At 46.5% G+C, this 27,926-nt stretch overlaps 1 protein-coding gene and 1 long non-coding RNA gene across 3 annotated transcripts; both read right to left on the reverse strand.

The window, feature by feature from the left end:
- Positions 1–12,339: 12,339 nt before the first annotated feature.
- On the reverse strand, positions 12,340–13,819 carry LOC122387529. Its single transcript, XR_006257616.1, has 2 exons — positions 13,582–13,819; positions 12,340–12,708 (listed from the first exon to the last, which is right to left on the reverse strand). It is a non-coding gene; the product is annotated as an uncharacterized LOC122387529 (long non-coding RNA).
- Positions 13,820–20,662: 6,843 nt separating this feature from the next.
- On the reverse strand, positions 20,663–24,735 carry LOC122387535. Of its 2 annotated transcripts, XM_043377813.1 has the most exons (3): positions 24,542–24,735; positions 23,388–23,598; positions 20,663–22,418 (listed from the first exon to the last, which is right to left on the reverse strand). In XM_043377813.1, the coding sequence occupies exons 2-3, from the start codon at positions 23,577–23,579 to the stop codon at positions 21,003–21,005; spliced, it is 1,608 nt and encodes a 535-aa protein (XP_043233748.1). In that variant the 5' UTR covers positions 23,580–23,598; positions 24,542–24,735; the 3' UTR covers positions 20,663–21,002. The 2 variants fall into 2 exon arrangements, with proteins under 2 accessions (XP_043233748.1, XP_043233739.1); XM_043377804.1 differs by lacking the exon at positions 24,542–24,735 and having other exon boundaries at positions 23,388–24,155.
- Positions 24,736–27,926: the final 3,191 nt, after the last annotated feature.

Raw genomic sequence — 27,926 nt, forward strand, 5'->3', positions numbered from 1 at the left:
ATATATATATATATATATATATATATATATATATATATATATATATATATATATATATATATATTATTAATATATATATATTAATAATATATATAATAATATATATATAATAATATATGTAATATATATATAATATATAAATATATATATATATATATAATAATATATATATATATATATATATATTATATATATATATATATTATTATATATTATATTATATATATATATTATATTATATATTATATATATAATATATAATAATATAATATATAATAATATATATTAAATAATAATATAATAATAATATTATTATATTATTATATTATTGAGTTTTATTTATTGTTTATGAGTCGCGGCCGTCGTCGGTATACCGACACCGACACGTCACCGTGGCGGAACGCAGTCCGCGGGGGGGGGGGATGGGGAGCACGTGAATGTGCTCGGCGCCGGCCCAGGCCGAAGACCAATTCCTCAAAACATTAGCTGAGGAGCCGTGGGCTGAAGTGCAGTCGGCAAGATCGTTTCCGCCCACGATGAGCAGCACCTCGGCGGGTTTCAGCTCATGAACCATTTGTATGGCCCACTGTCGAAAAGTGTCCCAGCTGAGTCGGGTGCCTCTCCAGCCAAAGACCCCGTACGTTCGGCCCCAGAGCGCAGTGAGACCGGGTCCAGTGAGCGAAACTATCGCCCAATATCAATAGCATGGTCCTGCAAACAAATTTTTGATTGATATCTACATACCAGTATGTTCAATAAGTAAGTTCCGTTTTGATATAACTCGTTTATTTTTTGGCACATCTCAACCAAACATGGCTCACGGCTCGACGAACTCGCCCTGCAGGCGAAGGCATCGCCTATCGCTTGGCCAGGTGGGTCCCGGATGGCCGCACGGAAGCTTTGAGTGAGGGTCTTTTCGCCATACTGATAAAAAGCAGACCCGAGTGCAGATCGCGAGCCGAACCTCCGACCCCGGAGATTTTATTCATGTCTGCGAACAGCCAATAGTCACTGTGTGCAACGTCTGGAGAGTAGGGATGGTGTTAGAGCACCTCAATGCCCTCTGCCTGCAGGGCATCCCTCGCCACGAGGGCACGGTGAGGAGGCGCGCAATATTGGTGGAGGATGAACCGACCACGGGCCTTCTCGGGGGCGGCAACTGGCGATTACTGGCAGGAGACGGTCTCTAATGCTCCTGGCGTAGGCTTATGTTTAGGCTTTCTGTTATCGCCTGGACAGTTTTCTGTTGGCCATCACCATCTCCTCCACTTTGGCGACGTCAGTAGCTGTGACCATCGTCCTCAGCCTGCCTGCACGTGCCAGGTCGCGCACGCTCTCCCTCCCCTCCCCAAACTTTTTCTTCCGCTTCCGAACTGCGGAATCTCTAAGAGCATGGCTCCCGTACACATTCACGAAGTAGTTGGCGTGGATGTTAGCCGCCGGCTAGCCCTGGATAGCTAGGGATCTTATCACTGAACGTTGATCCTCTCGGGTGGCCGATGCCATTTCTAAAGCAGTCTAAAAAATGGTGTTATTTGATCTGCTCCATATCGTCACAGAAATGGAACAAGAAGCTGAAAATGCGGTCACTTCGACATAAAGGTCTGAATTCTAATCCCTGAAAACATCGCGTGCGTAGACCGCGTGAATTTTATGTAATTGCTCTCCGGAACTTACTTATTGAACGCACCTAGTAGTACATAGTACGAACCGTATGAAGCAGGATCAGCGGAACAGCTCTCGCTGTGACCAACAAAGAATATGGCGCCGTAAAAGATTTAACGCGGTCTCCCTAAGCTAAAATAATAGGGGGTCCGGGGTAGGCTGAAAGGAAATAATTTACTTTTAACAAGGGGTTTTGAACTGAATACCAGTTGTGTAGCCGTAGGCGGCGGAACGGGGAGGACACCGGGGAACCGTGCCCCCTTTGATTTTGGCATTTTAACATAAGCCCTATGGGCGTTACATGGAAAGAATGGGACCAAAAGTCGGCAGTGCCCCCCTCCCCCCTCCTTAATTGAAGGTGTTCCGCCGCTACTGTTTGTAGCATGCGCTGAGACTAGCACAAAACGTAAGCTTTACGGCCCAACGATCACCCTAAGCAAAATACTCATCTACGGCAGTGTCAGAACAAAACCAAGTCGTCTAACGTGCGCCGAACGGAGACTGGCGATGCGCTCGTAACCGGACTACCCGCGGACACTTGCCGCGGTGTCAGAGCGAGAACTGAGCCGAGGCCTACTCACATGGTATTTAGCCCACAGTCAACCACAGATAAAGCCACAAATGGTGTCCAATCTGGGTGCAAAAACGTCTGTTGACCGATAACGCGGCAAACACTACACCCAGGACATGCCCATAAACTGACTGACCCAGCCAGAAATCTGACTCACCCGGTTACGTGGGAGCAAGTGCCGCAGGCCATAAGCACGGCGACTAGCCTTGCCCAGGCAAACGTCAGTTTCATGTTATAGCGAATTGCCGCCTGGACGAAAAGCCCCTTTGATCTACCTACCACTCAGCCACCGCCCCAGAGCAGGCATTAAAGGGACCCTCCCACCTTCAAAAAAGTTAATGAATTGACATGAAAGTGATGTCGCTCGGTTCAGAAAGAGCAAAAACGAATATCTACCAAATTTCATCGAAAAATATTCACCGGTTTTCAAGATATTAGACTTTTACTTTTGTTTACTTTTTGGGATCTCCGCTGTTCCTAGCGACTTTATTTGAAAGTGCGGCATTTGTTGCGCGCAAAGCAGCATATACCACCGCGTGCTACAAAACGTTTTAGTCAAACATTTAACGGACGTTCGAAAGCCTGATGACGTCATCAGATTCCCGTAATGGTTAAGAGATAGGGACCACGCTGGTCCCACCCTGCAAGTAAAGGGAAGAAATTTCTTGAACACCATAAAGCTGCGGGGGTTGCGACCAGGGCAAATGGTGGTTTCTGAGCCTGGCCGCAAACTTGGCTATCTCAACTCAAAACTAATGTTAAGGTGGGAGGGTCCCTTTAAGTCCTGTGTATACCGACGAAACGGTTATAGGGACAGGTGCCGCCGGCCAAACTACGGCGACCAGCCTTGCCCGGACTACACCAATGTCCTGTATTGGTGAAAAACGTCGGGATGAAAACTGCCGTGGGACCTTAACCCGCGCCCCGTAGGCCGTAGGGCTATCGGCGGACCCTATCACCCGTAGGGGAGGGGGGGGGGCGTTTCGGCCCCCCTAAGATCTCGGAAATTTACCGGCCGATTTTCAAAATTCAAACGACATTCGATAGCTCCACCGGGGAACTACCTTTTGACCAAATTTCATTGACCTAGGTCAAACCGATGACGTCACAGGTCAGGTCAAAGGTAGGATTTTCACCGTTCACAGGCATTTCAAGAAATATGTTGTGAAATCGAGTAAATTGTTAAGTATCTGAAAACCATCGATGGTACATTGTTCGTCAAACAAATACTTTGCTATCTTGGGTCACTGATACCAGGTCAGGTCAAAGAGATCAGGTCAGTTGGTCACAATATATAAGCGTCGTGCGATACATGTTTTATGGTCCACTTAACATGACAAATGCGATTATGTGGGTCAGGCAGCCCTTGGGGCCAGCTTAGGTTACATTCTGGTGAAGGTCAGGTCAAATTAGGTCAAATTTCAAATTTGATATTTTAACATAAATGGGTATCGATTCGATGCAGCTCGTCACGGGGAGTCTAATGGTGGTCTTTGTTTTGCCCTACGTGGTATAGAATTGCCAAAAATTAAGTTTTAAAATTTGACGTAACCATTTTTGAAGTTTTTTTTGCTATAACTTGGCCAAAAAAGAGGTATCGATCTGAAATTTTGTATGCAGATGGAAGACGGTAGGTACTATCGTATATATTCCGGTTGTTTGAAACTCAAAAAACTTTTTGGGTTTTCTGGCTAAAATATCAAAAAAAAGTTCTTTCTTGATTTTTGGGGGTCAAAATTCAAAAATTTCAAAAATCCGAGATACCAGTTTTAAGCCTTGTCAATTCTACACCTTTTATGTCCGAACATTTTTCTGCATCTTCAAAGCTGTAGGTCTGACAGCTCTTCTTTTTCGGTCGAAAGTGGCAGAAGCTTTTTTCGGTCGAAAATGGCAGAACATGACGTCATTCTGACGTCATTTGTGGCCAACCTATCAAAACCTCTAGAAACATTTATCACAACGTGTAAAATTGATGCCCGGAGGCATCCTGAAAGTTTGGTGGCGATATCTGCAGCCGTTTAGGAGATATCGATGGAAAAGGACAGGGGAAACGGCCCCCCTACGGGACACGGGTTAACTCGGCTTACGCCTCGGTGCTAACCGTTACCGCCGATAGACTGCCGGTCGCATAGGCAGACCCCCGCCTCGCAAGAAGTACCACACTATTGGTAACGTGCGATGCAGCTCTGGGCCTTATGAACGGCTCTACGCCACAGTCTACTCTCGTTAAAGGGACACTCCCACCTTAACATTAGTTTTGAGTTGAGATAGCCAAATTGGTGGCCATGGCCTGCAAATACCGGTTTGGGCACTCACAACATCGACAAATGCTTTAATTCGGAGATATGGAATTTCAAACTTGCAGTTTTCGGATTCTAAGGGGCTAGTGCATTGGTATGCCCCCTTAGAATTTGTGACGTCAGCGGAGATCTAACGATTTTTAAATCTTTTACTAAAACGTTTGGTAGCACGCGGTGGTATATGCTGCTTTGCGCGCAACAAATGCCGCACTTTCAAATAAAGTCGCTAGGAACAGCAGAGATCCCAGAAAGTAAACAAAAGTAAAAGTCTAATATCTTGAAAACCGGTGAATATTTTTCGATGAAATTTGGTAGATATTCGTTTTCGCTCTTTCTGAACCGAGCGACATCACTTTCGTGCCAATTCATTAACTTTTTTGAAGGTGGGAGGGTCCCTTTAAAGTTAGTGTGCCACCTTTGAAAGATTTCCCATTTCATTTTTCCTAGGATAAGAAGCTTCTGTTTATACCTAATATCGCAAAAAAAATCAAAAATGGGCCTGGAATAGTGCCTTTTTCGCCTAAAAGTTTATCGGTTTTTCGATATGTATAACAACTGTAGTGGGCTGACATGCAAACAGGCGTCGGCAACAATCGCGAATGCGGCGCACATGTGACAATAAGCAAAGGTCATTATAGAGTTACGACGTACGGGAATGAGTTATCAGCTGTCGAATCGTAGACAACACCATGTCGAGCCCTAAACTGTAAGCCTGTATTGGTATTGTTTCTTTTATTTGGCTGTCGAACATTATTTATGGTTTGAAATATGATTTTATGTAAAATAATTGATATGAAAAAACCGTCTCTTAAGTTATGACCCCATTTCACCACACGCAAGTGGCAGAAATGACAATGATCAGCTGACGCATTTTTCTTGGCCGAAGTCAGAGCGCGCGGCCCGACGCACCACCACCGCACCACAAAGTATGAGCAGAAGCCGTGCCCAAAGCCAGGGCCCCGGTAACGTGAGGTAGCCGAGTCGGGGCAGCGTGCGCTGACCCAAGCCGGGGCCGCAGCTTTGGGCGCGGTCTACCGCATCCCCGCGGGCAGCCCCGGTCTATCACATGACACCGGGAGGACGCGCGGCCCCGGCTTGGGTCAGCGCACGCTGCCCCGACTCGGCTACCTCACGTTACCGGGGCCCTGGCTTTGGGCGCGGTCTACCGCACCACCTAACAGGCGTGTTCGAAACCGCAGGAGACGATGATGAACGGGTTTATCGAAACTTGATTGGATGAGCATATCGGTAATAGCGATTTCAGTGTGTGCATTTATTGTTCATAGTGGTGTGAAATGTGGTTGGGGTACGACCGACAACCCGTCGGGGCGAATTTCGCACTGGGGTACTCAAAATTTGAAGAATTTAAGACGTTTTCATAAGTTTTGAAGGTATGGGTAAGTTCTAAAAATCCGGTTCTCCTTATCTGGGCCATTAACTCCATACTGTCCAGGAAAGCTGGCACACTACCTTTAAAAATAAATAACCGTAGCCTACCAAGGTGACCCCACGAACGACAAACTTCCGATTGAACGCACAACAACACACGCTAGGGCACTTGGCGGTGTGCACTGTGCAGCCCACCACGCACAGCCGCCAGGAATCGGCTAGCCTGACTCTTACCTTGCTGCGTTGTGTGTCAAATATCGGGGTTACATGAGCACAGTAAATACGTATTTAGCCGCTAATTCGAATTAGGAACGCATTACCGACTCATGTAGCCACCTGCTAGTACGAATCGGCGATCCGATCCGCGGTTACATGAGCAAAGCAAATACGTATCACGATCGGATTCACCGCTAATGCGAATCAGGAGCGTACTACCGACTCATGTATCCACCTGCTAATACGAATCGGCGGTCCGAACAAAATCCGTTGAGAAACAGGCTTAGGAGCGAATAGGACCAAGATACGTATTACAGGAACTATTTCTTCCCAAAAAGAAACATTAAAATGCAAAATTACAGGTACCTTTTTCATTTTTTCTTTTGAAATAATTATTAAAAAATTATGTCGGTATTTTGTCAAGTTTTCAAAAATAAATATCGTGAAAACCAAAAAGTAAAAATCTAAGTACTTTCAGTTGAAACATTTTTCTGACAGCACTACAGACGAATCAAGAGAGGCAAGTGCCCAATGAGTCAAAGCAAGACAACTTTATGTTCAACTTTTTTTTGTTAAGTTAATTGAGAATGATCAGGGCAGATTAAATGCAAAAAAGACATAAGATAATAAATTTTTAATTCAGTCACCTCTATTGCTACGGAAATGCGCCACATTTGTATGCTATTCCGTTTGTAATGCGCATCGGGCCGAGAGCCAAACTAGATCCGTTTGACGTCACTAAAACGAATTTGCTCATGTAGTCGGTGCCTTGAATAAGTTCTAGGGGAGCTGATGCGAATTAGCGTAGTACGTATTTGTAACGGATCGCTCATGTAGCCGATTTGTACGACTCGGACCGGAACTGGACGTATTTCACAAGAACTATTCTTTGCTGAATGGAAGCGTCAAAATGCAAAATAATAAGCATTTTTTATTGAATGCTTCGTAGAAAATAGCAAAAAAAAATTGTTGATATTTTTGTTAAGTCTTTGAAGGTGAATTCGGTAAATAGCAAAAATAAAATGAATGAAATATTTTGATGGATAAATTTATTCTGACCACCCTACTGTCGCTGCATGGCTAATCAGTGCTCAGTGATTTAAAACACGAAAACTTTGTTTTCAATTTTCGATTTCATGTTTATTTTTAATGTTTTTGAGCATATCAAATGATGTTATATCGTGCAATAATAAAAATTTAGTTCGGTCGTCCCTGTAAATGCCGCAACTGCGCCATGACTGTACGCTAATCCTATTCCGTTTGTTATGCGAATTACCGGCCGTCGAGGAGTCAGCCCGGGTGAGCCAAACAAGATCCGTTTGACGTAGATAAAACGAATTAGTCTCATGTAACCGGTGCCGTAGATACGTTTGTGGGGAGCTGATGCGCATTAGCGTAGTGCGTATTTGGAACGGATCGCTCATGTAACCCCGGTAAAAGAGCCGGTGCGCGCAGCCGCACACCCGGTCGCTAATGTGACCGGTCACCGAAAGGGCGCGCCGCCGCACCCCACCCGCGAGGTCTCGTGCGCAAGTGACGTCATGCGCGCGTAGGTCAGCGAGCCGAGCGATAAAACCGTTTTGGGGAAAACCTGCGGCCTCCCCCAAAACCGGCATTTTCGACCATCTTTCACGCAGCAACAGCGGCCAGTGCAAACTCTGCGACAGACACTTGACAATGCCTTGGCCGTTGTCCCCGATGCCCCTTGCCCGATGCCATGCGCGCTACTTCTCTCAGTGAGAGAGGGTCACCTTCCGGAATGTTTTCCATCGTCACAAACGCTGATGATGGTGTGATCGATGCCCTGGCACCAGTAAACCCCCGATAGTCGGCCTCGGCCATACTCTGACGCCAGGACGTAGCGACAGAGTATGGCCGTGAGGAAGGCCTTCCTCACGAGTCTGGAACAGAAAAGTGGAGAAAGTTGTAGCAATTGTAATAATTATAAGATTAGCATATTTTGACATGATTGTATTCTTATCATTCTAGCATGTCCACGCCATTGTCGAAAAATTACTGGAGACCTTTTCTGGCATAGGATAACCAAATGGCAAAGTGATTTGACGGGTGCAATAGACTGTTGATATCAAATATTGTAACCCGCTACACGATATTCTGAGTTTAATATAGGCATATAGGCTTTGCGCGAAAAAGGTACATTTTCGTTAGTTCCTTTTTACTCAAAATGAAATTGACATTTGGTTACGTTTACATTTACCTTCACATTTTGCATGTTGGTTCCCAGACATTTAGGTTTTATTTGGTTGCACTATTCTGGTAGATTAATCGATTCTCATTCAGATGGACTAACAATAACGTTGTTCTGCTCGTTGCTCTGCTCACATCGGTGATGATGGCCAGTTTGTTTCTAGGCTGATTCCTGGCGCGGTCAACGTCTGGAATGCCGACGCGGACCGACGGAGTTCTGGGACCGACTGGCCGGCTGCTAAGACCGACTGTCGGGTCGATCTGAGTATTTTCTGTGCCTGGTGTTCTTGAAAATCTGCGGACGCGTATTTTCTTTTTGCAACCAAAGAGAGGCGCTGCCCGGAGAATGCCCATTGGCATCATTAAAAAAAAAACTGGCTTACACAGTGGCGCGGGAACCGGGGGGGCTAGGGGGGGCTGAGCCCCCCCAACTTTTCGGCTGGGGGGGCTCGTAATGTATTAGAGCCCCCCCCAGCTCTGGGGGGTCACAAGCCGAGATATGCACGGCGAATTATTTCAATCGGCGCCGATCAGAATCTTTAGAACGGAGGTACCCACGCTCATTTCTGGCCGTATCTCACTTTTCTGAGATTACGTCAAACTACGTATTTAAAACTACATATTCTACAGCCGAATCTTCAAACTGACGGTACCTCTTTCACAATCGCGCGTGAATCAGCCGCATTCCTGTGTCTGAAGCCAAATTATGCTGCCGGCTCGGGTTTGCGTGCAAGTTTTGACGCGACGAATGGTGGACGTGGCGGGTCAGACCGACCCCCACCGGACACGATTTGGTAGCCGAGGTCTGTGACGTCAGCCGGGCGTGAAGTTTTCCCTTCACCATAGGCTTAACACACAAACTGGCTGAAGTTCATGCCAGGATAGCCCGGCCTGAAAGTGCAAAAATGATTAAATTTTGCCCTCGTTAGCTTCATTGCTTCATTTCATAACTAAAAACGTCAGTTATTAGGCCTCAATGAAGGTACAAAGTACTCAAAATCGAAGTTCAAGAAGATGCTGTCCGAGCACAATTTGGTAACATCACGTGACCTCTTTTCAACAGATTGTATATATTTTAGGAATATAATTGCACGATCGCTGCCTAAGACATCATAAATAATACACGTGTAACATTTGTTACTAAAGTTTTAGTCATAACATTGCAAAACGCAAAGTTTATCATGGCAGTCACGTGACCAAAGGTATAGCAGGGGGTTGGGACAAACACTGACAGGATTTCAAGTTTTGTAATTAATTTATATAAGTTTCATGATGAAATTGAAAGATTGTATTTTTTCCTAATAGAACACAAATTTTCGTTTGTAAAATATTTTTCTTATAGGCGAAATTCTCCATTTAAGAAACGTCTGTGACGTCACCAGGGCTTTACTGTGGCTTTACTCAAAACATCGGACCTACCTGTTTCTTATAGGTATCTTGGGTCAGACTGGGTCAGACTAGTATTCTATGACCGTGGGTCAGACCACCCAGGGTCAGACGAAGGTGCAGGTGCATTGAATCGCATGATTTGGGAGCGTCATGGAGCAACAGAAAATCGATTCGTTTTTCCTGCGTCGAAGGTAAGTCTCCAGAACCGTCCCGTGATCTAATAACAGTGGTGAATTCCTACTTCATACTTAACCCTTTTTAGTGGCAGGAGGGTTTACGCCCGACCTAAGGTTTTTCGCGCATATCTCCAAAAAGAATTGAGATCAACGCATTAAATTTTCAGACTGTTCTTAACCCGCCTTTGACGGAGTGAGGGGGATGGAAAACGCCCCCCCCCCCCCCTGCCGAATATTTGCGCTAACTCAAAAACGAATTGAGACATCGACATGAAACATGGGATACCTTCCCCTACATCAATTTTACGCCGTTGGTGAGGATTTGTTCGAATTTCGTTCGATAGTTTTGAGTTATGGCCAATTTAGTGACGGCACTACACGCCAGCTTCGGTTAAAAAGTGGCAAAACCTTCCTTATCCTGAATGCGCATTTTTTTATGGAGATGGACAAACGGTAGCAACACGGGAAGCTCTTCTATCTTTGACACCATAATCTTGCCGTAGCGCAGCCACATCGCAAGCAGTATTTCACATGTCCCGACCGCAGCAAAAATAGCTACGTTTTTAGTTTCACCTGATCAATGATTGAATTAAGAAGGTAAAATAGGGCTACCGTTGTATTTGTCTCTTTTAAAAAATACTTGCTGGTCTTGGTCGCAAAGCTCTATCTCCACCAGGAAAGAAATGGCGCGGGGGTGGCAAGTGACAACCCCCCGTGTTCGTTTTAGAATGATGAAATCGCAAAGTGGGCGACGAATTGACCTGTGTGAAAAATTGACCATTGCAGTGGCAACAGTATTCAAAAGCTTTCTAAGACCACTGAAGTTCGCGCTAGCTCGCTATGGGCTAATTTGGGCAGGCCATAGAAGCCCTTTCTATCGTTTTCCATTGGCAAGAACACTGCAATTGGGCGTGAAACCGTTGACGATTTTGTCGGTTATTTTTAGTAAGTAAATTGCCAGGGTATCACTACGAGAAATTAATAAATAATGCATTTTCCCACAGCCTGGTTCCCACCACTCCCAGTCAAGCGCCAAGCAGCTCTGAACCTCCTTCCAAAGACATTGCGACATCATCATCCATCTCAAGGCTTCCAACATCCGAAACTCTGGTGCAGCCTTTGACGTCTGAGCATCGGCCTGTTACGTCCGAGCCATCCCTGGGTCCCTCATCATCACAACCACCGCCTGCTAAGCGAGCAAAAGGTCGATCCTTCCAAGAGGCATGGAAAGAAAAATATCCTTGGATCGAATATTCATGTGAGCAGGACGCAATTGTCTGCCGTCCGTGCAAGTCCGCAAAAGCCGCAGGTCTCCTGCACGGCTCGGCTCAAGTTGATGACGCATTTATCTCCAAAGGGTTTCGCAATTGGAAAAGGGCGTTGGATAAGATGTCAAAGCACGATAAAGGCGGATCCCATAGCATCGCCGTCCAGGGTCTGCGCGCCCAGAACAAACCTGGCGTTGATGGGATGCTGGTGAATGCTGCGGCTGAAGAGCGGGTCCAGCCCCCTCCAAAGTCATATGGCAGCATGGGCGTGACTTTCCCTACTAGCCCATAGGGTTGCGTGTTAAAATGCGACTTTTCGCGCTCGATTTTCAAGGTTTCGTAGTGTGGGCATCCACATACAAAGTATGTCAAAAGATAGCTACAACATTTTTATTTCCATTTTTGGGATGAAAAGTTCAAGCCCATCCAACCGTTTTCGAGATATTCGTCCATATATGACCCCATGTTTTTGATACATCGGAAGGTCCTGTGTTCGAATCTCGGACAGAGCAAAACTTTTATCGTTAATGTGCGGCAAACCATTGCTGCTAAGAAAAGTAGGGGTGAGCGCGCTGGTGATGGAGGGTTGTAAGTTGGCATACCTGACCTTTGATTCAAGCCGGATTTTGTGGCACCAACCTCATTTTCAGGTCAGGTCAGGTCACTGACCTATGACGTCATAAGTGAACCTCTGCACGGTCTCAAAAACGTCGTAACATAGCAACTCCACCAATTCAAGGAGATCTATCACAGGTATATGAAACTTACAGAACTTATCAAACTCCCTTCTTCTCAAAAGTCGTTAACTTCGGATTTCTCCTAAGGGTCACCTAACGTCAGGTCGGTCAGGTGATCTGGCCATTATAAGCCGATGGGGGGGGGGGGGATATAGAGACAGCTATTTTGGCGCTGACAGTGATCTTAGACGGAAAAGACACAAATAGACTCAGAAAGACCTGCCGAATGGAATAACGTGCAACTTGACCTCATCATAAGGTAATGACCTGACCTGACCTTGGACGGAGGTCAACATCCTAAATTGACCTCACCCATACAAAAAGCATATCATTCGACGTGGCTGACCATGACGAACACGATTGGTGTCAAAATTGCATTGCAGCTCTGATACCATTTTAGGCGACCACCGAACAATCCACTTCCTGGTATGCCAATGCTTTTATTATCTAAAGACGATGAACACTGAACATTCTCATATATGCAAACATGCCACTTTGGGTTACAGAGTAAGTGGTTCCCAATCGTACATACTACACGTTCCACACATCACACTACCGCTCGTAATTGCAATGCAAATAAGCTTTGGCTCGTTGGAAATAAACTTTGGCATTGGAAGATGTCACGGTGTTACACTAAACATTGACCACAAATAGATATCAGGTATTAATATCAGTAACATTCAGCTCATCCTCAACACATAACAATCAGACGGAGAACACTACGGTAAACCTCAAAGAGGTTTTGGCCATGGTAGGCAATGAGGCATAGCTGCGAGCAGGATCTTCGATCTGAGAAAACATGAAGATGAAATTACATGCATCACACTTGCAATAAAAACAAACTCAAGTGATACTTATCTTTGAAAAATCAGGACGAAAGAACATGAACCTATTTGAAAACATAACAAGCATTATCAGAGGAATAATGCATGGTTATTTAAAAGACCTGTTAATATTAAGGTAGTGGATTGTTAACAGGATCTTAGAATGGTCGAGAGATGTTACCTTCAGAAGGGTTTCCTTTCGTGGTTACACATTATTGATGTTAACAAATGAACACTGGGTGGTGCACACCCTGAAAGTGGCAGCTTCACACAAGCTGTTGTGTATGTTGAAAACTAGGCTTCCTTCCTGTTCAAATTAAGACAGTTGATGGCACCTTTGGTTAGCTTTGTTCAAGGAAGCATTCATTTTGCCAGTGTCGGTAGGGCAGCCTGGCTACATATAGGAATCTTGAGCCGGGCACAGCATACATGTAGTAGTGCATGTCTTGTCCTGAAAAGGATCAGAGATATATGGCTAAGGAAGTCATGAATGTAATTGACTCAGGCTGCTCTGAGGATGATTGACCACAAAGACATGGCTATTGTGAAAGCTCTGAAATAACTTATGAACTGGTGTGTTTTGAGTGTTAGTGGAATATCAAGAACATCATTAAAAAAGAAAAAGTAAAAATTGACCTAAAAATTATCTTCCATGTTTAGTTTCAATCACCTAAATCTTACGCGTTTTCATACAAACTAAAATTACCAAGAAATTGCACAATTATCACTAACGTGTGGCAACAAATGCTTCTTTCTACTTACTATCCACTTTAATGGATGCAGGATGCATGTGTTTTGATTTCATTATCACAGCAACACAGTTGTATGAGATGCTTACACAAAGTATTATGTTATATGTTGATGTTATTCAGCTGGAGCCTGGGACAGTGATATTGTATTGTTAAGTTTGTTCAAAACCAATGTCCCAAAATTTGCCAGTTTTGGGCGGGAAGTGACATCCAACTGAAATCAATTTTCCACTTTCATCTCCAATTTTCAAGAACAATTTTTCACTCTGAAATAAAATTTTGGGACACTGTTCACTGTTCATAACACCAGCTTCATTTCTTAGTAATGATAGCCTTCAGAAGACTTCATTCTTCCTTCATCAGCCTGTCAGGGCTCTAAAAATACATACAAATGAGTAGCGACCAACATAGAAGACAATACACAAATGTCGTACAAAAGCTGCCATTGCAAATAGATAAAGCCGGTGTACGCAATCTTTGCAGTACGATTATACCAAATATGCTCACAGCTAAGTCGAAAGGTGTCGCCATGCATCACAATCGATAACATTCTTTGAAACTTCTTTTTTTAACACATTGTTACGCAACAGTGAAAGAATGAGAAAGCATGAGGCTGGCCCACCACCCAGTCAAGTACAGCAGTTTGCAAATTTGCACACAGTTGCTCAGAAAGGCCTTTGTTCACACCATTCCATGTATAATGAAGAGCCAATTTTTTAATGCACACGATAGTTATTAAAGGAAGGGTGCCACCTTCCGAAATTTTTGTTCTATGAATCTATTTTACTTATTTGAATTTTTAGACGTGGTTAGCGCTTCCACAATATACAAAAAACCGAAACATTGCATTTAATACATTGGCCAAAAAAAAAAGATCGTTGTTTATATCACCACTACAACTCAAGGTCGTTTGATGTGGCAGCTAGGACGGCTGGCATATCCTGTTGTCATGGCAACATATCATTCTGCCATTTGCATTGATGGCGCAACTGAGACAAAAAGATGAACAAATAAAAAGGAAGAAGATAACATGATTTGAACTAAGTTGTAGTAAGTAAGTTGAACTAAGTAAGATACGTCAAAAGAACATCAAATAAGTCGAGTAAAGGTTTTTCCTTTACAATGCTTAAGAGATCTATGGAACCCTTCACCCTTCATGCATCTTACTAGAAAAACTTCCCAATTAAAATTTTAAAGCTTAAGTGTATACCATAAAGAAAAAATATACCCTTTCAAAATGATAAAACATGCTTCAAAAGTATAACTTTTATACATACCTTTGCTGATTTCATGTTTTATAAAATACCCTTAACACGACGAGGAAATAGTGCTGAAGATTTTTGCCTGCCCGAATGCTGGCAGCAAAACTCGCAAATGATAACTTCACGTGCGGATTCAATGCTGACCGTCTCGAGCATAGGTAAGTGAAGCCGGTTTTTAGGTTCATGTGAGGCTAATCTTGTAAAAACTGCGTTGTGTCCAAAAGGTGGCACCCTTCCTTTAAATACTTAGCCAGCACAATTTGTAAGTCTTTAAATGAAGGGAGAACACCATGGCACCGCGTGAAACCACAGGCCGCCTTGTGTATAAATATGAAGCGCAATGTATTAAAACACGAGCGCCAGCTGCGCCGCGCTTCAGCGCAGCCATATCCTAGGATGATTTTCAGTATATAGTAAAATGCTCCCAGTTCTAGCTGTTTTTCTAGATGATATAGTATAATTCTAGTATATACTAGGAAAAACTTTGGAGTACCCGACTCTTTAGTGCCCTGAGCGGGTCATTGCCCGAAAGGCCCTTATCATGATGCTTTCATCAGTACGCTATCTTGCTCGGCAGGGATTCCCGATCCGCGGACACTACCATCGAGATGGACCATTCTACAACCTAATGAAGGAACGAGCTGAAGTAGACGCCCCCGAAGTCCTAAACTGGTTGAAAAGGCGTGACAATTGGATGTCGGACACTATCCAGAACGAAATGATTGAGATGATGGCTCTTGAGGTGTGGAGAGAAGTCATGGAGGAGGTAAAGCAAAGCGATTTCGTCGGATTCGTAGCCGATGGAACCACGGATGTGAGCGGGATGGAACAATTCACGGTGTGCCTACAGTACACAAACAGCAACATGGAATCTGTGAATGAGTTTGTGGGCCTATATAACTCACCAGACTCGACCGGCGAGACGTTGACGACGGTGATTCGCGACGTTCTTCTTCGAATGCAAGTGAGCACGGACTCACTATCGGGATTCTCCTTCGATACAGCCGCCAATATGAGTGGGAAACATCAAGGTGTGCAAGCACGAATAAGGCAGGAGTGTCCACACGCTCTGTATGTACCTTGCTCAAATCACACTCTCGATCTTGTGCTGCAAGAAGCCAGTCGAGACATCGCGATTGTGGCAAGTGCCATTCAGTTTGCTCGCGACGCAGTGAATGTCGTAAATGAGTCAGCAAAAAGGCTGGCTATCTACAAGGCGATCTCTGAGGAAACGAACCCGCAAAAGCTAGTCGCTATGTGCCCGACTCGATGGTGCATACGAGCCAAAGCCCTCAAGCGCATTATCGACAATTACGATCAGCTGCGAAGCACGCTGCAAACGATCAAAGCCGACAGCTCCGTGAAGGGCAGCATTCGCGCTAAAGTAAACGGTCTAGAGCATAAAGCGTCGGAGAACAGCACGTTCGTGGCTCTTTGTGTGCTGTATGATATCTTCTCCATCTGCGAAGAGGTGGCTACCTCCCTGCAGGCGGCCTCGTGCACATCACGAGGTGCCCTGGAGTCAGTCAACCTCCTCCGAGCCGCACTGACCAAGATGCGAGCAGATGGCCTCAGCAGGCAGCTCAACACGGCAGCACAGCGAGGTGAGAGGCTCGGTCTCAAACAGCGAGAGCCGAGAAGCACAACCACACCTGGCAGAATCCGGAACGATGGTGTAGCATCCCCAGACACGGTCTTGACACCGCTTGCAAAAGTGCGACAAGCCATGCTGGAGGCCCTCGACGTTATGCTCAGGGCCCTCGATGAGCGCTTCGCAAGTGATGGTCTCAAAATCGCTTCTCAGCGCGAGGTGGCGTTTTTAAGCGCATTGAGCTCCGACAGTGCCCTGGCGAACCAAACCTCGCTGCACTTGCCACCATCAATAGCAGTGGATAAGCTCAAAGCCCAGCTGACGGTCTTCTCAGGCGCCTTTGACGACGACAAACAGCCGTTGACTTTGCATACCGCTGCCAGGAAGCTGGCGTGCCTCGACGGCGCTTCGAGAAAGATGCTGAGCGAGGTACGGAAGTTTCTGAGTCTGCTGCTCAGTCAGCCTTCCACCGTCGCTTCGGCAGAACGGAGCTTCTCGTACCTGCGGCGGCTGAAGACGTGGACGCGCAGCACTATCAGCCAGGCCAGGCTCACCCATCTAGCGCTGCTTCACGTCCACTCCGAGCGAACAGGCGCTATCAGTCTCGAAAAGATGGCAGCCGAATTCGTGAGGCGCAGTCAGGAGCGCATGACAGTCTTCGGAGCGACGTGAGCAGTCACTTGAGCGGCGTGAGGCGTCGGAGTGTACTCAGTACTACGTTTGTCGCCTTGTATTTGCTGGGCGACTATGTCATCTGCGAAGACGTGTTCCTCGGCTTCATCCATCTCGCGGTGGCACTCTTGATTGACCTTAATCTCATGCTTATCTCATGCCATTTAGTTTTTAATAAACAGCTGACCGTAGAAACCACTTACCTACTTGTTCGGGTCCTTGCGTTTTTTTTTTTTTTGGCTCAGTGATGTTCTAGACTGGACACTAGGGCTTATATGTAGTATCTATTTGTTTTTCGTTATACATTACAAGGGACGCGTGCAATTATGGCTAGGACTAGAATAAATAACTTCGTTTTCTGGGCGTTAACCGGACGCTGATGCAGCTATATAGGTAGGTATATAAACGCTGTTCCACCAAATGTCAGATGAGTCCCCCCCCCCGTAAAAAATAGTTCCCGCGCCACTGCAAAGGGTGAAAAATAAGTGGCCTAAAAACGGTGAGAAAACTAGATTTAGGGGTACCCTAGGTTGATCTCTATTTTGACCGAGACCGAAAAATATCAGGCGGGCCCCCCCAGCCAGAAAATAGTTCCCGCGCCACTGGGCTTACATCTCCGCGATGACCACCTATCTTCATGGCTTAGTAGTTAGTGTGCCGAGTGTACCCACCTCGTAATCTAAAGGTTGCTGCCTCGCAGCCGGTCAGCCTCAAGTGTTTTAACACGCATTCGTTTTTTAAGTAGCATCTGGCCAGCCGGCAAATGTCGTGAGGGCTAATGTTCGTATCTAAGTAGCATTTGGCCAGTCGGCAACTGCCGCGAGGGCTGTATATATTTACGCGTGTTAGATTAGGTCAGGTCACGTCGGGTCAGGTTAGGTTTGCTTTGGTTTGGGGTAGAAAGAAGCATCTTCGGGTAGCGCCTCTCCTTGGTTGCTAAAACGAAACACGCTCTGCGGACTGCCTCCGATGGCGCTGGGCGCTGGCTGCCTTCCGACAAAGTCTGCGGGAACCGTCACCACTGCACGTCTGGTGGCTACGCACAGCGAGTTGGCACACTTCGCAGCGGGTGTCGTCCCCGGCACAAGAGGCGCAGAGGGAGGCGACTGCTGGCGCGACTGTCTGATGCATTGGAGTCCGGAGGACGTGGAGCATCGGCCGTTTTTTAGTACATCCTCCAGATCTTCGGTGCGTAATGCCTAAGGTACGCTCCGAGAAAGTTCCTCTGCCCCAGGTTTGCTCGACATCCGAACGTTGCCTCGAACGGCGTCCGTTTGATCGCCTCGTTCACCTATGTAAATCAACAGATCAAAATCAATTTACATGAGTTACAACTAGTAATTAGAATCGCCACACAAATAATATCGGGATTATGTTGCATATCACTCGATTCGGCAGGTCTTTCTGAGTCCAATTGTGGCTTGCCCGATTCGCCAGCTCAATTTGGTCGGGAGTTATTGAAGAAAAGTTAATGACCCTTGTGACGTCATAAATGACGTTACGCAAGGGCAACAATGCAAACGTGAAGCATCGGACCTTGCAAGGAGTGCATGGAATCACGATTCTATATGCTTGAGATAACTTCAGGTCATTCCCGGCGCCAAAATAGCAATTTTCATATTTCCCCATTGACTTATAAGGGTTAACATATAAGTTCCCTGTAGCTGAGGATTTTTTAAAGATTTCATCTCGTTCTCCACTCAAATCTGCGTAAGATGCCGGGTTCCGTGTCTACGTAGCTTGAACGTAACGGATGCAGCGGCTGCGAACGTAAATCGAGGTCCCGAATTCCCTATTCCTTAACACAGGCTGCTTCCTGGTCTGCGCAACATGGCGGCACCGTTGGACACCATCTGGCGGCCGATGCGCGGTTCCACATTAGAGTTCAGTTATCGGGGTTACATGAGCACAGTTAATACGTATTTAGCCGCTAATTCGAATTAGGAACGCATTACCGACTCATGTAGCCACCTGCTAGTACGAATCGGCGATCCGATCCGCGGTTACATGAGCAAAGCAAATACGTATCACGATCGGATTCACCGCTAATGCGAATCAGGAGCGTACTACCGACTCATATATCCACCTGCTAATACGAATCGGCGGTCCGAACAAAATCCGCTGGGAAAGAGGCTTAGAAGCGAATAGGACCAAGATACGTATTACAGGAACTATTTCTTCGCAAAAAGAAACATCAAAATGCAAAATAATAGGTATTTTTTCATTTTCTTCTTTTGAAATAATATTTAAAAAATATGTCAGTATTTTGTCAAGTTTTCAACAATAAATATAGTGAAAACTAAATAGTAAATATCCGCATAATTTCAGTTGAAACATTTTTCTGACAGCACTACAGACGAATCAAGAAAGGCAATTGCCCAATGAGTCAAAGCAAGACAACTTTATGTTCAACTTTTTTTTGTTAAGTTAATTGAGAATGTTTTGAGCAGATTAAATGCAAAAAAGACATAAGATAATAAATATTTAACTTAGTCACCTCTATTGCTACGGAAGTGCGCCACATTTGTATGCTATTCCGTTTGTAATGCGCATCGGGCCGAGAGCCAAACTAGATCCGTTTGACGTCACTGATACGAATTTGCTCATGTAGTCGGTGCACTGAATGCGTTCTTGGGGAGCTGATGCGAATTAGCGTAGTGCGTATTTGGAACGGATCGCTCATGTAACCGAAACGTCCGAGGCACACGATTCGGGCCGTATTTCACAAGAACTATTCTTTGCTGACTGGAAGCGTCAAAATGCAAAATACTAAGCATTTTTTTTATTGGCTGCCTCGTAGAAAATAGCAAAAAAATGTTGGTATTTTGGTTTAGTCTTTGCGTGTGAAATAAAATGAATGAAATATTTTGATAGATAATTTTTTTCTGACCACCCTGCTGTTGCTCAATGGCGAATCAGTGCCCACTGACTTAAAACAAGAAAACTTTGTTTTCATTTTTTGATTTCATGTTAATTTTAAATGTTTTTGAGCCTATCAAATGATATAAGTATTTAAAATTTAGCTCAGTCGTCCCGGTAAATGCCGCAACTGCGCCATGACTGTACGCTAATCCTATTCCGTTTGTGATGCGAATTACCGGCCGTCGAGGAGTGAGCCCGGGTGAGCCAAACAAGATCCGTTTGACGTAGATAAAACGAATTAGTCTCATGTAACCGGTGCCGTAGATCCGTTTGTGGGGAGCTGATGCGCATTAGCGTAGTGCGTATTTGGAACGGATCGCTCATGTAACCCCGGTAAGTGAGTGACATGTATACCGCTAAGTACAATAGCAAAGGCTACTGGATAGGAAGACCAGATCGATTTAACATGGGAACCCTATGGGATGGTAGTTTTTGAGCGCCCATTTGGCCTAATGCTAGCAACTGTTACTGGCTACCCCTGGTTACCGCACTGGTCAATGCGTGGCTGTCGCACTGCGCCAGCGTCAATGACTTCAGGACCAGCACGACCCGTCAAAATCCTAACTGGGCATGCACAGGCTGAGCGTTTCAGTCACCAGAGATTCGCCGGCTATCGTGGAGGTAAGCCAACATCACCATCTGCATCTATTCTAGTCCGACGTTTCTTAAAACCAACGTTACACACATTCGACGCTTCAGGCATGTATTACATGTATATATCCCATATCATACATATACAAATGCAATCATCCGCGATACAGGTAACTCCGCACGAACCTCGCTCCCAACACCGACTATAGCCTACATCAACGGAAACAGGAGCTTCTGCTTAAGCCACACAGAAACTTAACGAGCACCAACGCAGACTGCCCCGGCCCGCGACCCAGCACCGGGTCGCGGGTCGGCCACCTTGCGGCGAATGTGGTAACTACGGTTTCTTAAAACCAACGTTACACACATTCGACGCTTCAGGCATGTATTACATGTATATATCCCATATCATACATATACAAATGCAATCACATAGAGAGACCCATAACCGCCTGTGCCCTGTACATACGGCTCACTCGAACATTCGCTGCGTGAAAGACGGAGCTATGCTGTTGTGTACATAATGGTCGAGGAAAACGGATCGCGTTTTCCACCTTCCAAGTCGCTGCACGTCATCTGCATCGAATCCTAGCTCAACTGCCCGAGTAGCACCAGTGGGCCGAAAATCTTTCGGAGTGTGGCCTTTCGCCAACCCGAATTTCTCCGCTAAGTGTATAGCATCTTGCAGGATAGAAGCCACTGTACTCGCTGACACTGCCTGAAACGGCCGAACTAAAGTAAGGAAAACAGGCTTCGATGTCGGACAGCGACACGACTCGGTCCGAGCTAAATAAACACGCAGAGCCGCCACCGGATCTACCGACTCCACAGGGTTAGGAGGCAGCGTTACCCGAAATCCTGTCCTCTGAGCGTCATTTTTGATGCCGAGAAAAGTCACATCTAGCCTACCATCTGACCTGAACTGAATCTGATCCGTCGTCAGCACAAATCTTTCCATCACGCCTGAGCCCGCATGGAAGCCCATCGCCAGCGGAGCGATATCTGATGGCCGTAACATCAATGCGATTGCCAGCAAGGTAATAGTTTTCAGGCGCAGTAATTTCACCGACAGTGAATCGTTCCCGGGCCATGACTCAAACAAACGGACAAAGGCAGAGATATCCATGACAGAGGACCGTGCAATGGGCCTGCGTGTACCACTTTTCACAATAGCTTGGGACAGTCGCGCTATCAATGAATCCTGGAGGGGAATCATTGCCTCACATGCCTCGTACATAGCAGCCAGAGCAGCAGAAATACAACGGAGGGTTGAATGCGGTCGATCAGACCTACCACACTGAGTCACCAGGAAGTCAGCCACTATTGCTGAATCTGACTGGGGAAAATCGACACCTCGTTCCGCACAAAAGTCTCTGAAAAGGTTGATGTACCGATCGTAATTATCCAGCGTCGATTTTGCGAGGCAAAGCGTGAACTGACCTCGTGCCGCCGGCGACCAGCCCTTAGCCTCTAACCTGGCTCTCCACAGATCCGCCAGGCGAACAGCGTCCACCGCGTGTTGCGGTGCGGTTCTATCTGCTGGTACGGCAGCAGAGGCAGACAGCACAGAGTCACTGGCGGTAGCCGGAGCGGCGGGCAGATGCTGAGACGCCGCAGCCGATCCAGCCACGGCTGTCCCGGCCACAGAGGCGCGATCAGCGTGGCCGTGGCCCGCTGCGCCTCCACTACATCCAACACTCTGGGATTTGGGAACCATCCGAAACGGCGGGTTCACGAAGTTGTTGTGCTCGTGCCAGTCTCTCTGTCCCAGCGCATCGACCCCTGACGTAGCGGGGTCCCTGAATCTGCTGTTGTAGACTGGCAGCTGCGCCGTTGACAGCGACGCGAACCGGTCCACAGTGTGCGGGCCGAATATGCTCTCCAACTGCTGGAACACGGCAGAATGCAGTGTCCACTCGTGTCGCAATGGAACGCGGGATAGGGCATCGGGACACACATTTCAACGGAGGTAAACGGAGGTAAAGGCATTTTTGATAGAGGCACTGATTTTTCCTCATATTCTGTATTGTCTGAGTGTATGGGGTGGTTGCAGTGTCACCCAGAAGCGTCGCATTCAAAGAGTGATAAATCATTGTACTCGTATTGTGTTTTGTAAGCGTAAATCGGAACATGTCTCACCACTACTGAGTTCGCTTGCATGGCCCACTATTGATGATTTGATCAGCAAGCGAGATGTTTTATTCGTGGATCGACTGATGTACCACCCGTATGCTCCACGTCACTTGCAGAACTCGCTAGTTCACCGACGCGAGATATCCAGCAGAGAAACGCGCTCCACTTCCGCGGGCTTGTTACAATTGCCTCGCATCCACACAGAATTTGCGAGGCGTTTTTTCACTTACCGTGCAATTGCGCAATGGAACCAGCGATCGTTGACCGAGTGAACCATCCTGTCAGTGTATGTCGCCATGTGTGATGTAATGCTGCCTGAGCTTTATTTGTGTGCCTTACTGCATTTCATGTGAATATTACGTCATGTACTTTTTTGTAACAATCATAGGCTAAGTGTGCTATGAACCATCAATCGCGGTCTGAAAAGCCATACAATGGAGACCGTATGTACAAATACAAATACAAATACAAATACAAATACATTTAAACAACCTGCAATGTGGTGAGCGACTAACATAAGCTGATACTTGAAGGCAAACGACCAAATGTTCTGCGCAATTGCGTCCAGCCGACTATCGGATGAACCCAGTTTGTTAATAAGCGCTACCACTGTTACATTGTCCGACAGAATCTCGAGTGATTTCCCAAAAAGCGAATCGCGAAACGACAGCAGCGCTAGATAGACTGCCAATAATTCCCGAAAATTGGACGACTCCGAGCTCACCTCCGGACCCCAGCAGCCTGAAGCGGCCTGTTCGACCGGCGCCGAAAGGGTGGCGCCCCAGCCCGTCTCCGACGCGTCGGTGGAGAGCTGCAAGTCGCAGGTAGCCGGCGGCACCAGCTGCCGCCCGTTCCACCCGTCCAGTGACGTAATCCACCACGCCAAATCCTCCCTGGCCTCGGGCGACCAGGCCATGGCCTCGTCCCACGAACGCCTAGAATTCAGAAGCCGGTAAACATTACGAAGCTTGAGTTTTGCGGGAAAAACCGCCGCCATCATACTGATGCATCTGCCAGCAATACGGGCAAGCAGACGTGCCGACACAGTGGGACGTTTCAACATTCTAGAAATGTCCTGCTTCAACTTGGCGACCTTATTTTTAGGTACTGTGATGCTTGGCGGATTGCCAGCTGACGCACAATGGACAACGAACCCCAAATAGGTCACTGAAGCCGAAGGAATAAAACATGACTTTTGTCGGTTCACACACAGCCCCAGTGATTGTAATGTTTGCATGAACACTTCTACATCATTTTCTATGCTACTGTGCGTTGATGTGAGCAAAAAATCATCTACATAAGCCATGACCGAAAGCCGTTTTACACCACGCAGATATTCTATCACAGCACGGATACATTTGTGAAAGAAGTACGGACTTCCAACCCAGCCAAACGGTAAGAAACACCATACATACCAACTTCCCTCGTATTGGAAACCGAGGTAAGTACGAAAATCCGCGTGAATCGGAAAGTGATAAAACCCATCTTTTAAGTCAACAGTAACAGCAAGAGCAGCGTCTCTCACAATTTCGGGTAACACAGATACTCCTCAGACGAAAACCGGGGCACGTCACAGTGGGCATTAACATAACGCAGGTCACAAATAAGACGAAACCTTGAATTACTCTTAGGTACAACTTTTAACGGAGATACACAATGCGGGATGACATCCACTTTCTGAATAACACCCCTTTCCTCAAGACACGACAGTTCCTCACGCACGAATTTTGTCTCCTCCCGAGTGAAAACCGGATTGTTAAAAATACGGCGTATTGGCACTTCACGCAATTGTATAGGAACACCATGTTCAATCCAATCAAGAACCGTTTCAGACGCACCAATGTCCTCCCATGCGTCCCTTGCCAGTGGCATACTCACAGTCACGGGTCCCTCTATTCAGCGAATGCCCCCGGGCCGTCACCGGCCGGCGGACGAGCGGCCAGGTCGCGCGGCCCAGCTGAGGCCGCTCCGAAACGCCCGCGGCCGAGCCGCCAGTCGGCCGAGCCGGCGCCGCCTCCAGCCGGACCGTACCGGCCGGCCGGGCTCGGGAACTCCTGGCGCCAGCTCCCACGGCCCCACATTGGAGCTCTCGGCCACGAGCCACCACGGCCGCGGAATCTGTCAGCGGCACTGACCTGGCGGCGCGCTCCGGAGATAGAGACAGCCCGCTGGAGATTTTCCAGCGCTCCAGGCGAGAACGACGCTGGGTTGTTCTGGAGCGTCTGGAACAACTTCGTCGTTCCGTCGTCAAACTGATTCGCCACGAGAAGGTTGGTATACTCTTCTTGCAAAAATCTGAGCTGCGCAAGCGCAATTGTCGTGACGTCAGCGATGACCGACTCTGAATTGGCGCTTGAACACTGAGACAGTATCTTTAAAGTTGTCTCCTGAAATCTGGCACAACGCTGAATAGTTTGGAACTTCGGCCAGTCGTTCCGTCCTACCCCAGTTCTCGAATCTCCTACGACTAGGTCGGCAGGCAGCTTGATTTTGGCCACTTTATCTCGGATTGATTTAAAATCCGCTTGCAGGTCCCTTGAAGACCCCAGTTCGAACTCACCGGGAGTTGCGTCTTGAGCCTGTGAATGGCCGTCTTCTACGACTAGCCGACGACCGGCGCTGTCGTATGATAGCTGCTGGCTAATAGCTGCCACTGCCTCTTCCAGCTTAGCAAACCTTGCCGAGAGGTTGCTGACCACTTCCTTGACTTCCTTGACTTCCGTCTCCATGAGGAGAGACACCGCCTCGAATACCGGCGGGTCGGTCGGAAGCACCCGGACCGTGCGGAGCACCAACGCAGACTGCCCCGGCCCGCGACCCAGCACCGGGTCGCGGGTCGGCCACCTTGCGGCGAATGTGGTAACTACGGGCAGGCTCTCTAGGCTTATGCATCACTTCGAACACTTACCGAGCCAACCGTAATGTCTACATTTCTTTATCACTTATAAATCTCTATATATCCTCTACACTGAAAACACTTTGGAAGAACGTTAAGAACGTACAGGGGTATTTAGACCCCTGTGGGGTAAAATGTTATGCCACCGTTTTTCAGAACCTCCATGGTTCTTCACGTAGACGGCTTTGCATTCTCATCAAAAGAATCCACACGATTCTTCCAAAGACTCTTATGAGGTTTAGGGTTTATAATAAGAGCGTTCTTAGCACCTAGATAAGAACCCCAAAGGGTCTGTGAAGAAGTCCCTGAGGTTTATAGGGAAACCACCCTGTGTTCTGAATATCGGTTGTAGAACCCTTTCAGTTCTATTGCAATACCGCAAAATCCCCGTTCATTCGTCTATTGAACCTCCCATGCATGGCTATCGACCTGCGCCGTCACATCTGCTGCGCAAACACAGTACTTGATACACCTTAAAATGTATTACCTTCCTCTTTACTCTGAGCAATCAGCCTGCAAGTCTCCAGTCAGGAACAACCAGCCCGCAACCAGCCCATGCGATCAGCCCGCAACCAGCCCGCATTCAGTCTGCGATCAGCCCGCAATCAGCCTGCAGGAACGCTTTCCATTCGGCCGCGTCACTTGCCTTACACATCCAAGCCAAAGAACTCCAGGAGCCAAATATGAACACATTTTTAGCTTTAGCAAGTGGATGTTTTCACAAACACTGTATGTTTGCGCTATCGCCCATGTCAGCAGCCGGGTGGCGATATCGCATTCTCCCAAATCACATACAGTTTCTCCTTCCACCACCAGCCTCAAGCCAGCGTTTTCGACGATGTCGACGTCTCCGCGCGGCGCGCGCCAGGACGCTCTCCTCAGACTCCAGGGCCTCAATCAGAGCGGAGATGGCCTCGTCCCCTAGAATGAAGAGTCGGGCGGATGCGTTATTCAACAGGCAGGGAGTAAAGAAACTTAGATTGACTTCAGAGACCATGAGCCTACTCCAAAAGTAAAATAATGCACTTGACATATAAAGTGCAGTATAGATAAAATATTGCACTAATCAGCACGAACATATGTTTATTAAAATCAGCCAAATTTATACCTAAATCAATTGACCCCAAAATGGCAAGCTGATTCTATTCCTGGTTTATCTTCATTTGGAAGATTTGTCTAAATACCACATGCATAATTTAAGCTATGGGGCATTTATACAACATATACCTAAATACTTACTGCATTGATTGGTCTTGCATACCTATGAATTGTCTTCATCCAATGCATTCATCCATGCATTTGAAGAGCGTTGTGATATTGCTTATTATGGTCAATCACAAGTAATATAAATAATACACAACACTTGACAAGCAAAAAATTAACCTTATTTCAGTTCTTCAATATTTGATTACTTGCCATTCACCCAATCTTGCACCAGCCGCTCGTCACTGCACAAAGCGTGATCCAACGCGATCGAAAAATGGCGATCGCTTCCGGTGGACGCTAGAACGTGGTACCGCGGGCGTGGTCTTGATGAAAGCCATTACACTGATTAAACCACAACCCCTTCTTCTTAAACCCGATGCTAGTTCGTGCAAAACCTTCAAAGGGTTTATCTTTCGCGCGCTTGGTGTGACGTAATATCACGTGACTAGGGAGAACGAAGAAGAACCGGTGTTGGTCGAGTTGAAGCCCCCCTGGGGCCACTAAGATTGCACGCGAAGAAGCAGCACGTGTCTTCGGTCTATGTGAAACACTGTGTGTGTTCTTCATGAACCAGACGTTCTGCTTCGCCTCTAAGCCAGTTTACCCTAATACCCAAAAAACCTAAGTGTGGAATATTTTAAGATGCTTTTGCATAACGTTCTTTCAACTTGTTTTCAGTGTACGTTTGAGAAGGAGCGCCCGCATGTCTGAATTATGAAATATATGTGCTATGCGCTGTTTAGTGAAAAATAACTAAATAGAAGGCGCTCGCAGGCAGATACCCACGTTAGCGAATGTTCCCGAGGCACCGAATGAAATGATATTCTGATACAAGAAGGAGGCCAATTAAGGGTTAAAAAATGTTCTGATAAGAGGCGCACGAAAAGGATTCCTATTTTGCGTTCTGCACATTTTATCTGCCCTTTTATCACTCAAATTATTATATAACACAGATCTCAGCACTGACTTTACTTCCATCTGCGTCGTTAAATACCACTAAAAGTAACAAACTGGAATGCCCTATGTGATAAAAAATTATTTCCGAAATCTGAGCTCCGAAAAATGTTTTTACTTCAGATTTCAAAAAGCGGACCTTAAAGGGAGATAATGACCTTTTTCCACAAAATCTGAGTTAGGATCATTTTCTGACAAAACACAACA

The sequence above is a fragment of the Amphibalanus amphitrite genome, unplaced genomic scaffold, assembly GCF_019059575.1.
Source record: "Amphibalanus amphitrite isolate SeventyFive unplaced genomic scaffold, NRLGWU_Aamphi_draft 000017F_arrow, whole genome shotgun sequence".
Lineage (NCBI taxonomy): Eukaryota > Metazoa > Arthropoda > Thecostraca > Balanomorpha > Balanidae > Amphibalanus > Amphibalanus amphitrite.

Coding starts and splice junctions, on each gene's coding strand:
- LOC122387535 (XM_043377804.1), bottom strand. CDS start 23,969: ATGGCTTATGTAGATGATTTTTTGCTCACATCAACGCACAGTAGCATA. Junction 22,419..23,387: donor CAGGCTGCTGGGGTCCGGAG/GTGAGCTCGGAG, acceptor GCCGTGTTCCAG/CAGTTGGAGAGCATATTCGG.